General features: G+C 43.2%; 1 protein-coding gene across 3 annotated transcripts in view; it reads right to left on the bottom strand.

The window, feature by feature from the left end:
• SASH1 (SAM and SH3 domain containing 1) overlaps window positions 1–13,831 on the bottom strand; it is a 264,505-nt gene that overhangs the window by 39,813 nt on the left and 210,861 nt on the right. Inside the window, exon 1 of one of the 3 annotated variants that reach the window (XM_081251036.1) lies at window positions 2,505–2,942. The exons of the other annotated variants lie outside the window; for them this stretch is intronic. Coding sequence (XP_081107162.1) covers window positions 2,505–2,516 — 12 coding nt within the window. The 5' untranslated portion in view covers window positions 2,517–2,942. Of the gene's footprint in view, window positions 1–2,504; window positions 2,943–13,831 lie in introns of those variants that run through there. 3 annotated transcript variants of the gene reach the window in all.

The raw sequence follows: 13,831 nt of genomic DNA, 5'->3' as shown, positions 1-13,831 counted from the left end.
AGTCCACGAAGACACAAATCACTTGTAGGAAACAGACTACCAGAAGGAGCTTTTCAGGGAGAAATCAAGACAGTTAAACCAGGACAACAGATTTAAAGGCAATGAGCTCCCCTACCCTACCCCATGCCCCACCAGTCCTACCTTCCTCTGGCCAAGATTCACTGGGGCGAAAAAGAACATATTCCAGGTACTTATTTAATTGCTTTCGCATGTTCCACCTATCTTTGAGGAACAAGAACTCTTTAGAACTTTGAATTAGTGTTATTTTTCTTTTTCTTTAAAAAAACTAAAAGTCTGGAGGTGTTTGCCACTGACAAATCACAAATCATAGCAACCAATAACTTTCTTTGCATTAGCATGTTTCTGAACACTAAATGAGATAGATGCAGCACAATTTATATGAAGAGACATGTAGGATAAAACCAAAGTCATTCAAGATATATATATATATACATATATATCTTATTATTATCATTTTAAAAATAGAAAATCTCCTCTTAAGTGAGCCCAGAAGTCACTGAAGGTAGTTGAACAGTGTATCCCAAGGATACTTTTTATTGAGAGAGGTGTTGACTTCTCACTTCCTTCTGAGTCCAGAGGAAAAAGAGTTGTGAAATATTTGCCTTTAAAAAATTCTCTCCAGCTGTTTCAACATAAAGACTCTGTAAACGGCATGCAGTTTTCTTTTAAACTAGGGAGTAAAGCTTAAATTCCTCATTTTACGTGTCTCCTTTTAAATAAGCATGTGCCACTTCCCAAATGCTGAAGAAAAGACTTGTCTTTTTATTCAGAAAATACACCCCCCAGAGATATATGTGTGAGATGGGGGTGTGAGAATTTTTTAAAATTAAGAAACAGATATGGGTATATAAAGGAAACCCCCACACCTAGAGGAACTTTGTAGAAGATGAGGGAAATCTGCAATGTATATAAAATGAATGATTGATTCCAAGAAATAGACTAAGAGTTATTGTAAAACAGGTTTTAAATAAACTACAGTGAAAAAAATAACAGTGTATGTTTATATACATTCAAACACGGAGATGGTATCTCTTCCCCTCCCTGTCCTAGCCCAGGTCAGAGTGCTAAGATAAACTTTAGTTTGACCAGCTTCTAAATTAGAAGGTGAAAACTCAATCATCTGTATAAAACCCCCCACCTCCAAACCTGTAGTAGAAAAGGCAACTGATTTACCCCACCAAAGGATGTGGATTTACAATACTGTAAATAGAAACATTTAATTTCCAGCCTCTCGATTGCATATTTTTCCACCAGAAAGCCCATATGGCTCAACTTTTAATTACTTTGGCTAATGCTATATGTAGTAATTCTGTGGTGAATGCTTAAGTGTTTCATTTCTGGTTTCCATGGCAACATTACATCAGATTGCAGACAGCTGGCTCCACAGTTTTAAACCATAACAAATTGACCAAGCCAAGGCACAAAACTATAGCTGCTTTAAAGAGAGAGTACACAATTCGCCTGCCAGGCTGCTGAATGAGGAGGAGCCTATGGGGCCCTTTTGGCTTGTGAGGGAGGGTGGAGCCTCCCTCCTTCTCGGCTTCTTTTGGAACATGTGCGTCCTTGACACATCTGCAATGTTCTAATGGGAAAGACATGGAGCCAGCGTGGAGAACTTTTTATAACACAGCTACATTAAGGATAATCAGAAAAAAAGGAACACAATTAATAGCATCTGTAGATACAAAAATGTGTGTGCTGGATGGAGCAAAGTAAAAGCATCCCCTTACGGTTCAGCTGAAGCCTGTCACTGCAGGTCGGTAACAGATGCTTCACTCGCCCCTGACCTTGTGACAAACAGTTCTTGCAAATCATGATGTGCCAGACAAATGCTTTCCAAAAGCTGCGTGGCACAGTCGCGCAGGCACAGGAGTAACGTGCTGTAATAAAGATTAAACTGAACTTGCAGGGAGCAGCTAGAACCCTTTTGGGGACCGCTGGAGACCTTGCTGAGCACAGGATTACAGCTGTGCCTTTTGCAGAAACACACTTAGGCACGGGAACACTATATTTATGCACTTCTGAAAAGTATTCTGAAATTGGCGAGATATTTGCCTGTGAAATTCACACGATGTCGATGGCATTAACCTTCAAGTTAAGAGAAGGAAACCAATCCCAATCGTAGGTTTATGAAAAGCCGTGTGTGCAAAGCTGCCCGAAACCAAGTCTTCCGCACGAGAAGCCTCCACAAGTGGCAACTAAGCTCCCAACCCCACGTACACCCAACCCCTCGCGTGCCCGCTTTATTCTCAAAATAATATTCACTCCTCTCCTCCAAAAGCTATGCCTTAGTATCGGGTGAGCAAGCTAGGAAAGAATGCTCTGGGTTATAAGGTAGCGAAGTAAACAGGGGAAGGATGAATCTAGAGGAATTTGAATAGGAAAGACGGAAGCATCATAGCCGGGAACAATTAGAAAGCTTTTCCCTGAAGCGACGGAAAGCACATTTCCCCCTTCACGTGAAGCGTGTCCAGCGAACTTACCGGCTTCGGCATTGAGCAGGCCTCAGGGGTGATCCTGAGCTCGTCCGGGACCCCCGCCCCCTCCCCACTCCGAGCGCGTCTTCACTCCTGCTTGCCACCTCTGTAATCTCAAAGTGATGGTGAGGCACTCCTCGAACATACTCCTTGGGAGTTACATGATCGGGCAGGCTCTGCCGGCACAGCTTACAATCCGAAGGAGAAGAAAGTGAAGACACTGGTTTCAATTAGCTGCTTGCTGCCTGCTGCCTGATCCCCCAGTTCCTCGCTAACTGCATAACTTGTAAGAAAGGCAGAAGTCATCAGCTCTAAGCAAATCTCCTATTCACCACAAGGAAAAAAGGGAGTGTTGTACGTGGCAAACAATCCCTGTTTTCACTGACGAAGGCTCCCTGACCTCCCGCTGGCCTCCAGTTCCTTAATTACTGTCTATGGAATTCCAGAGAAAGAAAAAAAGAACGCGAGAATCTCAGCAAATCCGGGACAAGGACTCACCCTCACGAGTGACTGAACTGAAAAACGATCTTTTTTGCAGATAGTCTTCCCAACACCCCCTGAAGGGAGTCGTCGCAATTGAAAATAGACACCTTCCTAGGGCTATTTCTGAAATTCCTGAATTAAAACTTATGATTGTGGTTTTCTCCTAAAGCTGTCACTTTCTGTCTCTCTCCGGCTTCGTTTTTTTTTCTTTTCTATTTTAACCACTAGAGTAAATGTAGGTCCCCTTCACTGATGCTTCTAAAACTGTCTTATCCAAATTGTTTCAATGATCACTTCAGAGCAGCTGAGTTCTCTTGGATTCTAAAATGTGAGCACGGGGACTCTGTCACTAGATGGTCATTTAATTTTCTCAGGGCTGTCTAGGGAGCGACATCACATTCTGTTACTTAAACAGAACACCATCTAAAAAGGCAGGACTGAAGACCCATGTGAAGTTTCCGTGACACAGGTTGTAAGTCATGTCTGTATTTTCGGGACTAAATTCATTCAGTGGGGTAAGTCATGCCTTCCCATTGTGGAGTCCGAGCTACCCACTCCTAGATGCCTCTCACTGTGTGGGTCTTTATTTATGTACTACGCGAGGGCCCCTCTCTTGGTAGGACATCACATAGCAGAGATCCTGGGGTATCACAGACGGCCAGAGCTCACCCTCTTTTCCTGGGCACCTGTCCTGCTCCCTTTCGTCCCTTTGGCATCTCTCACTCTGCATGAAATTCCCTTTCCCTCAATTTTTCTGCCCCCAAAATGCCTCCTCCCATCATTTATCGAATTTCCTATTATTTCTCCCCACCATGGTTCGCCACACCTTCCCTATACTGTCTGTTTCCCGTTTCACAAAGCCATTCCCTGATGCCCTCTCTGGTTTCACATCCGCTCCCTTCCACACTGCCATCTGAGGACCCACATGTGCCACAAGTAGGGGCAGTGCTTTCCCAGTGTGGGACTTCAATCACCCATATTTATCAAATGCTCACAATTCCCAGGCACTCTGCTGAGTATCTGCACACATGATCTCATTTCACGGACAGTAAATGGCAGAGGAAGATTGTGACACTTCATGGTTTTGCTGCTGCACCACCCTAACTCTATCCGGGCTTCCTTCACCCGAGACTGACAACCACACTGCATGCGTCATTGTGCTGAGAATTCCTTAAGACTGTCAGTAGAAGTCTCACTTGAATTTCTTTGTTACTCCATGAAAACTAAGAAAACGTGCATGCCCCAAAGACAGTGGGGAAATACTCACAGACTTTGGAGCTAGAACAGCCTGGCCTTAATTCCCAAGTCCTCCAGCAAATCACTCTACTCCTGTGGGTCTTAGTGTTCCTCCACGGAAATTTCGTCTAATAACATTTGTGTTAAAGTGTTGATGTTTTACAAATTCTGTATATAATTGTGTATAATCGACCACCGGAGCTCGGAGCTCGGTAAGTGATTATTACATCTTCATTCCCTCTATTACTGATCGGAATTCAAACAAGAGCGATTTTAATTCTTGCAAACTGCTGTTTTAGGTGCCATGTAAGTAGCAAAAACACGTGAAAGCAAGTGACAATGGCCAACGTTTGAGGCTGAGTCTGAACAGGTTGTTTAGATACACAGAAGATTCTGGGCAGGATTCAGAGCCAGAACTCTGGAATCCCGCAGACACAGGCTGAGGTCTCCTTTATGCCACCTGTGAACTCTCATTTATCAAACAGGCAGTGACAAGCCTCTTAGGGTCCTTTGAGAGAATGAAAGGAGACCTTAACTGTGAGGCCTGGAGCCTGGAAGGTCCTAAAACCTCTACAGTGTGAGATCGAGGGAGCTGGGTCTCAAGAGCCAGGTTTTGTGAGGTGGGTGGAGGGGAGGACCTGCTTGGCCTCCCAGTGGTCTCTCCTCCTGTCCACCCCCCTTATTTCTGGCTGCACCAAGCGGCATGCAGGATGTTAGTTCCCCGACCAGAGATCAAACCTGAGCCCCCTGCAGTGGAAGCTCAGAGTCTTAACCACTGGACCGCCAGGGAAGTCCCCTTACCCCCCTTCTTAACTGTCACTGCTGCCACTCTCAGAGGAGCCAGGTATTTATGGAGACACTCCGTGTAGGGAGCCACATGAGCACCCAACAAGGGCTTCTCTTTCAGAAGACAGGAGACACCACAGGGACAGGGACCATGTCCATTCCCCTCCTTGTAAGTGGGGTGCCCAGTGCACCAGTGGGCCTGCAGCAAATAATGCACGTAGAATGAAGAAACTGAGACTCTTGAGCCCCACAGCTCCCAGCCCTTGCTGTGTATCTGAGTAAACTGCGGGATATTCGAAAGACTAGCCTGGTCCAGGCCACCCTGCGACGCTTCTTGGTGGAGGGAAGGTGGCAACAGGGCAGATCAACTTCACAAAGGAAGATCATCGCTGGTCTTGTTCACTGGGTAGTGGACTTGAACTTACCCAGCACATAGTAAGTATGCAAATTTGCAGAGGACAGATTTGAGCATCTCACTCTCACTCTAAGCAACTATTCATTAGGTCCTCAGAGCAAAGTCCAAGGGCCATATTGTGAAAAGCAGGACTGCGTGCTCAGAGCCCTTACTTCCAGTTTCTGTGCACGTTACGCTCAGCTATGCAAACACTATGTGGAAACAGCCTCTCATAGCACCTGGTTCTCATACTGCGACTTCCCCACAGCATCTCAGATACCCCATCTCTCACGTGCCTGCACACCTCTGCACTTGAGGATTCCTCTCTGGGGAAGATCTCTGCCCGCCCCCATCTACTTCCCTAGCTCCTACTCATCCTTCCAGATTCAGTTCAGGGCTTCCCTGGTGGCGCAGTGGTTAAGAATCCGCCTACCAATGCAGGGGACACAGGTTCGAGCCCTGGTCCGGGAAGATCCCACAGGCCGCAGAGCAACTAAGCCCGTGCGCCACAACTACTGAGCCCGCGTGCCTAGAGCCTGCAGGAGAAGCCACTGCAATGAGAAGCCTGCGCACCGCAACGAAGAGTAGCCCCCCCCGCCCCGCAACTAGAGAAAGCCCGCGCGCAGCAACGAAGACCCAATGCAGCCAAAAAAAAAAAAAAAAAGATTCAGTTCATGTGTCACCTCCTCTGGAAAGCCTTCCTGGCTTTCCTCCTCATCTTCCTTAGGCCAGGTGGCTGCAAAGCAACCTAACAGACTTTCTCTTAGGACTTAGCTCAATACATTATCACAGTATTACTAGCCCTTCACCAAACTTCAAGAGGACAAACAGCACTGTCATTTCCATTCCTCTATCTGTATTTCAGTAGTAACATTTATTGCTTATTCCTACTAACACAAGATGTATTTTTAATTAGAAATTTTGGAAAATGCAGATACAGAAAAAAAGAGAAAGGAAATACTTATATCTTCCTAATCAGAAAAATTAGTAATATTTTGGTTTATATCTTCATACGCACACGTGCATGCACACACACACAATACACTTTTATGTTACTTTTTTTTCAACAAAAAAAGGATGACCTTGTGATCTTTAGCTGTTCCTCCACCACCACCACCACCACCACCGCCACCCCCGCCACAGTTACTATCAAGGTCCCCAAAGCCTCCCTCAAATGAACACAGGTGTAAATAGAAACAAAGTGCCCGCTTATACTTGTGACCTTCTGAGCCACACTGCGGCCTCTTAATGTTCCCTTTAGAGAAACCCTGGGGCCCTCAATGTACACTGTTCAAACTGTTTTATAACTTGCTTTAAAAAACATAACATGTTTTGAACATTTCCCCACATCAACAAATATTCAAAAAATAAAATATGACAATACATTAATGATTCGAAAGTATTCAGACACAGAAGTACACCATCCTTTATTAAATACTATCCTCAATCATTGGACATGTGCATGTTTCCAATTTTTCAATATTGTAAAATATACTCCGATGAACACTGTGGTAAAATTTCTAATGCATCTAATACATTCTTTCTTTAGAATAAATGATTAGATTGTTGAACTGATGGGTAAAGAATGGGCATATCGTTAAGTCTTTTGGTACATATTAACAATTTTCAGAAGAAACACTGTATTATTTTAAAATCTCACAAGTAGTATAAAAAGAGTACCTATTTCGGGGCTTCCCTGGTGGCGCAGTGGTTGAGAATCTGCCTGCTAATGCAGGGGACACGGGTTCGAGCCCTGGTCTGGGAGGATCCCACATGCCGCGGAGCAACTAGGCCCGTGAGCCACAACTACTGAGCCTGCGTGTCTGGAGCCCGTGCTCCGCAACAGGAGAGGCCGCGACAGTGAGAGGCCCATGCACCACGATGAAGAGTGGCCCCCGCTTGCCACAACTAGAGAAAGCCCTCACACAGAAATGAAGACCCAACACAGCAAAAATAAATTAATTAATAAACTCCTACCCCCAACATCTTCCAAAAAAAAAAAAAAGAGTACCTATTTCTTCACACAACTGCCAACACTGAACATTACAATATTCTTCCCCACTGAGACAATTAAAGATCATATCTATATTTGCGATAAATAGATATTTCCTGATTGAAATCAATGGAGGGATGTACTGATTCCAGGCATTAGGCAGAAGCAGGAATAGCACTATGAGTAAGGTGGCTTCCCCTGGACTTACAGAGCTTATAATCTAGAAGTCTGGGGGTAGAGATGCCCCAAGAGAAGTTCAGAAATATGATTAATGTAAGTCAACTGTGATAAATGGGTAAGAGGAACAGAGAGACACAGGGATTCAGAAGTGGGTGAAATCACCTCTGGCTGGGGAAACTGAGACATGCTTCAGTGAGGGGACGGGCACTCGCCATGGCTTTGGGGGCATTTTTTCCATGTCCCTGTATGAGCCCAGAAGTCCCGTGTTTACATGGCTCCTGCTGACCTTAGATGCCTGCCTATCTGGACAGTCAAAGAAGAGTTCAGCTGGTGCTGCTGCCCTTATAAACAGCATGTGACACCAATCAACAACAGCTTCACAGCCCTCCTCTTCTCCAAGCTTGATTTCATAATCTCTCCAACATGCCTGATCTCCCTCCACTGGTCCAAGAAGTGATGCATTCAAGGTCACTCCCTACCTTGGGGGGCAGCATATTGGCTCCGGCTGGGTATGTTCAAGATCAGCTACCAGTCATCACTGTCCGGCTGTGGCCGGGGCCTTCCGATCAGAGCCATCAGGTTAATGTGTTATTCTTTGTGTTTATAGAAAAATTTGTTTCACTCTTTGAAGAAGTTAGAATTACTTTAAAAAGTGTTTATGAATTGCAGTAACTATATCAACTATGAAACACATTGTGGGTTTTTTTCCCTTATTTCACAAAGGAGTCAGGGGAGGACTCATCTGTTTAGTAAGAAATATTTTGCTCATTAGCTGGTGACATCATTGCCCTCTGAAATTAGGAGATTTTTGTTAGCATATGGAAAAAAAGATGAAATTCCATTCTTCTCCCAGAGGTACAGTGTAACACTGAAATAATCTCTCTGGCAGTTTCAAAATTAACTAGTTGTCACCAGATTTGAAGAAGAAGGAGGAGGAGGAGATAATTACATGATACTCATACTTGTAAAAAGTATGTGAGAATTTGAGGTAATGTTACCATCCCCTAGAGGCAAAGGCTTGTCAGCACTTAATTCACTTAAAGAAACTGTTTAAAAAACTAACTAGGAAACCAAGGGAACAGCAAAGGGATGCTACATTCCACAATAAACTCTATTCTATTTCTTAAAACTCATGAACTCTGAATTGCTTTTAATCAGCCCCAAATAACGTTGCTACTTTCCCTATAAGGAACGAGAAAATATAAGACCTCAGGAGTCCTACAGCCAGGTCTAGGGAGATGTGAATAACAAGTAAGCACACTCGTCCCAATTCTGCAAGTTTCCATGAAGCAGAGAAAATGCCTTTCCTTCTCCTGAAAGGAGCTGGGGGAGGAGAGAGGTTAAGTGGAGGAAAAAGAACCGACTTCCCCTTCACTCTGTAAATCTTTGGAAGATTTTACTGCTTGAGATTATGTCACCCTGCCCATAGCTCAGAGAACCCCGCTGGTCATATAAAATAGGTGAGTTGAGATAAAAAAGAAGTTAGGGGAAGGGAGTCAACAATTAACTCTACAGGTCCCTCTGTAAAGAGTGGGGGAGTGTTACCCAAAACAAATCTATGGTGTCAGGCACACTAAGAACTAAAGCAAAACACCAAACCCCCTCATTCCCAAGTGGATTCGATTCTCACATAGCCCATGCCATGGAAAAAGGATGATTCAGAACAGGACTGCCAAGTAGGGCAATTACATATGCTTTTGAGGCTCTAGTTTCTGGAGCTGATGGAAGTTTTCATCCCAGAAGCGCTAAGTCTCCCAAGAGACTGGGTGGTGTTTGCAAAGTCACATTATTTTTATGGCATCTTAGACTGACTGATTCATGGATCAGGCACGATGACTTCTTGGACAAGGCCGCCAAACAACCTTGCCTAGGCACGTGACGACGTAGGAATACAGAGAACTGATGGAGCCCGCAAGGCAACGGTGGGAAGGTGCGGACACCAAGTTCCTCCCTCCAGCCCAAACTTAGGCTACTGATCAGCACGGGTGTCTGTTGAAGACGGAGGCAGATGGGCCGAAGGTACCTCCCAGAGTCATGATCTATGTGTGACCTTAACACACTTCTCCTTATGTTTGTAGAATGAACAATAAGCAAATTTACTTCCAAATAGAAGACAGCTTAGCTTGTCTTTGTGTTTCTATAAACACAAAGAATAACACATTAACCTGATGGCCGTGATCAGAAGGCCCCAATTGATTCATTGGCTTAGAAAATGAATCAATTAGAGCTAGAAAAATTGTTTGTGGTCATCTAACTGGCAAAACAATCAGGTCATGATGACTGCTGAAAACTAAACCACAGAATATCCTTCCCACAACTAACAAAATGAGCGATAGTGTCCTACAAAACACAATTACTAAAAACTGGCAAAAATACTCCACCAAGGGCATCCAAACAAAAGTATATAACCTAATATATTAAACTTTAGAACTCCCTGATCAAGCTAAGAAAAAAATTCCTGAAGACCCACAGAAAAGGAAGCAAACTGTGTGGCCTTCTTTATCTTTTTCGGATCTAAGAGCAGCAGAAATTGCTTCAGGAGAGTAATGAGTGAAAAGATGGAAAGTCGGGCTTCCCTGGTGGCGCAGTGGTTGAGAGTCCACCTGCCGATGCAGGGGACACAGGTTCGTGCCCCGGTCTGGGAAGATCCCACATGCCGCAGAGCGGCTGGGCCCGTGAGCCATGGCCGCTGAGCCTGCGCGTCCGGAGCCTGTGCTCCCCAACGGGAGAGGCCACAACAGTGAGAGGCCCGTGTACCGTAAAAAAAAAAATAAAAAAATAAAAATAAATAAATAAATAAAATAAATTAAAGACAGACTGGCTCTGGTGTACCCATTCCCCCACCCTTAAGCAAGCAACGTGAACAGTGATGCAGCACATTTAACAAACTCTTAGGAGAGAGAAAGCCGAGCCCCGGTATCCCAATGAAGACCACATTCCACCTCAGTTGGGTTTTCCAACTTCCCCAGCTATTACATTAGGCTATAGCAACAACAAACATGAATGGATCACAAAATAAAGGAAGGAAAACACTCCACTGTCTGACAGCATGGCAAACAGGTCAAAAAGTAATCTTCATTATATCAGCACAAACAGAAAATGTGACCTGAGTTACCCAAGCATGATCAAAGTGAAAAGAAATGCATGAGAACTACTCAAACAAACTATAACAAGGGGAAAAAAAGAGAGAGAGAGAGAGAGAGAAAAGGCATGGACAAACACAATGATTCTATCTTTTGATCCCCTCTCTCTATCAGAAGAAAATATAACTCAAGGAACAGGAAGAAATTCCTAACAGTTGCTTCTCTCTATAAAATAATTAAAGAAGAACATGAATTCAATTAAATGAGACCTCAAAGACAAGATGAAAACCACAAATGATATAAATTTTAAAACTGCAATCATATATGGAAGCAACCTAAATGTCCATTGACAGAGGAACAGATAAAGAAGATGTGGCATATATATATATATATATATGCACACTGTGGAATACTACTCAGCTATAAAAAAGAATGAAATAATGCCATTTGCAGCAACATGGATGGACCTAGAAATTATCATATTATCATATTAAGTCAGACAGAAAAAGACAAATATCATATGATATCACTTATATGTGGAATCTTAAAAAATGATACAAATGAACTTATTTACAAAACAGAAACAGAATCACAGACACAGAAAACAAACTTATTGTTACCAAAGGGGAAAGGGGTGGGGGTGATATATCAGGAGTTTGGGATTAACAGATACACACTACTAGGTATAAAACAGATAACCAACAAGGACCTACTGTATAGCACAGGGATCTATATTCAATACCTTATAATAAGCTATAATGGAAAAGAATCTGAAAATGTGTGTGTGTGTGTGTGTAACTGAATCACTTTTCTGTACACCTGAAACTAACATAACTTTATAAATCAACTATACTTCAGTTAAAAACAAAAAACAAAACAAATTGCAGTCATAAGGAACCAAACCACCTATTATAGAGCCAATTTATAAATAAGAATGAGCAAAGAAAATAAACAATACCGTATTAGTCAAAATATTGATACTGAGAAAAACTTTATTATTTAAATCCATTTTCTCATATGACGCAAGTCTGAAGATTCACCCACCTATTCACCTAAGCCACTGGCCTTGCTGCTCCCTCTACCTAACAGGTTTCTCTTCCTCCTCCTGGGGAACTCTTGCTCACTTTCAGTCACCTTCACTGGGCTTTCCACACTCTCCTCACTGGGGCTTAATAGACTTTCTGTGCGTATTTCACACACTCGGTAGAAATATTCCAATTAAGGCCCCAACCATGCTATCCACTTGTCTCTCCTTCTCAAATATACACTCCTGTGTGTAGGGACTGACCTATAGTCGGTACTCAGTAATGTTTGCACAATGAATGAGTAACAGAATGTTCAAGATGGCATTCTTTCACCTACACTCTGGCTCAAAAGCACAGGGCAAGAAGTGTCCTTGTAGGAACTAATTATGCAATGTTATTAGAATTATACTAGTAATAGTACAATCAACCAGGGATGAGAGGGAGTGTGACACAAAGAGGGAAAGGAAAGGGACAGAGAAGAGAATAAAGGGATATTTCTACAGAAATGATTCTGTGAATAATTATAATTTGAATTAGAATTTGGTTGTGTTAAAATATTGCTTTCTAGATGAATGTCCTTGATGACTGGGTATAGTTCTAAGAGTTTCGATATAGTGACTTACAGTTCAAATGGACTCTGAACAAGTGATGGGCAGTCCATGACTTCAGTAAGTTGGCTTAGGCTGGAAGCAGCCCTCAGTCTGGATCTGACTCATGAACCATGACAGGACCTGGGTCTCTCTCCAACCCATCCATTATATAAGATTTGGTACCAGGGCAAATGATTTAATGAGGAATTAACATGTGATGAATCACTATCATTAAACAAGTAATGGAAATCCTCTCTTACCCCAAGCTCCCTAAGGTTCATCCTAAAAGTGAAGTAGAAATTGGCATTGCAAATCTAAATGCCAATCCTTAACCCATATTATATTACAAATATCTGTATTTAGATATAATCAGCTAGCTAGGGTACATGTCGTAGATCCTGTTTGGTATTTACGTATTAGGTTGGACAAATGAGATTGCTATTTTTAAGGTCAAAAGCTAATATTTCCAGTTCACGTGGTTCGACCTAATAAAAGAAACAACAGGGAAGTCCCTGGCAGTCCAGTGGTTAGGACTCCACGCTCTCTCTGCCGAGGGTCCAGGTTCATTCCCTGGTCAGGGAACTGAGATCTCGCAAGTCACACAGTGCGGCCAAAAACATTTAAAAATGAAAGAAAGAAAGATGAAGCTGAGGGTGACAGTAAAATCTTAAAAAAAAAAAACAAAAGAAAAGAAATAACAGACCAGAATGTGCCCGAAAACTAACTTAAATTTTAAAAATGATAACAATAGGTTACATAACCCTCAGATTATATTGTACCTGGATATTTTGTCATTATTTACTTTTGTTCACGTGGCCCTTGGTGTGTTGAAGAGGGTGTGCAGGCAGCATCCTCAACTCCCTGTGGCCATACAAACCAGTGAAGATAGACGTGTACTGATACCTGGCTGGTTTGCCAGGTGCAAAGAGCCCAATTTCCAACTATTTCTGGGCCTGCTGTGAGAGCGCCCCCCAGCGTAACAGGCATGGAAGCGCACACCCACATGCTCAACGAGACGGCCTCATTGGCACTATATGGCCCTAGATAATTTCAATACAATTAGTGTTTATTTTTCCCAAACAGTAATCCTAAGGCCACATATGTTACTGAAATCATACCAGAGCCGTTCCTAAGCCCACAGACACTTACACCTTCTGAAACAGAAAATAAACTGATTATGTGTTTGGTAAAAAACATAACCAATTAAACACATGCTATTTACATTAAGCTTGTTCTGACAACTCCAGTCTGTCTGCCGTAATATTCAAAAGCAGAAGCGTTGCTGCCATGTTAACGGCATGTACAAAAATAAAACTTTTGGGCTTCCCTGGTGGCGCAGTGGTTGAGAGTCCGCCTGCTGATGCACGGAACACGGGTTTGTGCCCCGATCTGGGAAGATCCCACATGCCGCAGAGCGGCTGGGCCTGTGAGCCATGGCTGCTGAGCCTGTGCGTCCGGAGCCCATGCTCCGCAACGGGAGAGGCCACAACAGAGAGAGGCCCGCGTACCGCAAAAAAAAAAAAGTAAGAAGAAAAAAAATAAATAAAACTTTTGAAGGGAACT

This window comes from Mesoplodon bidens, assembly GCF_964165515.1.
Source record: "Mesoplodon bidens genome assembly, chromosome: 12".
Classification (NCBI taxonomy): domain Eukaryota; kingdom Metazoa; phylum Chordata; class Mammalia; order Artiodactyla; family Ziphiidae; genus Mesoplodon; species Mesoplodon bidens.
The sequence above is the reverse complement of the archived record's forward strand: the minus strand, read 5'-3'. Positions and strand labels throughout refer to the sequence as shown.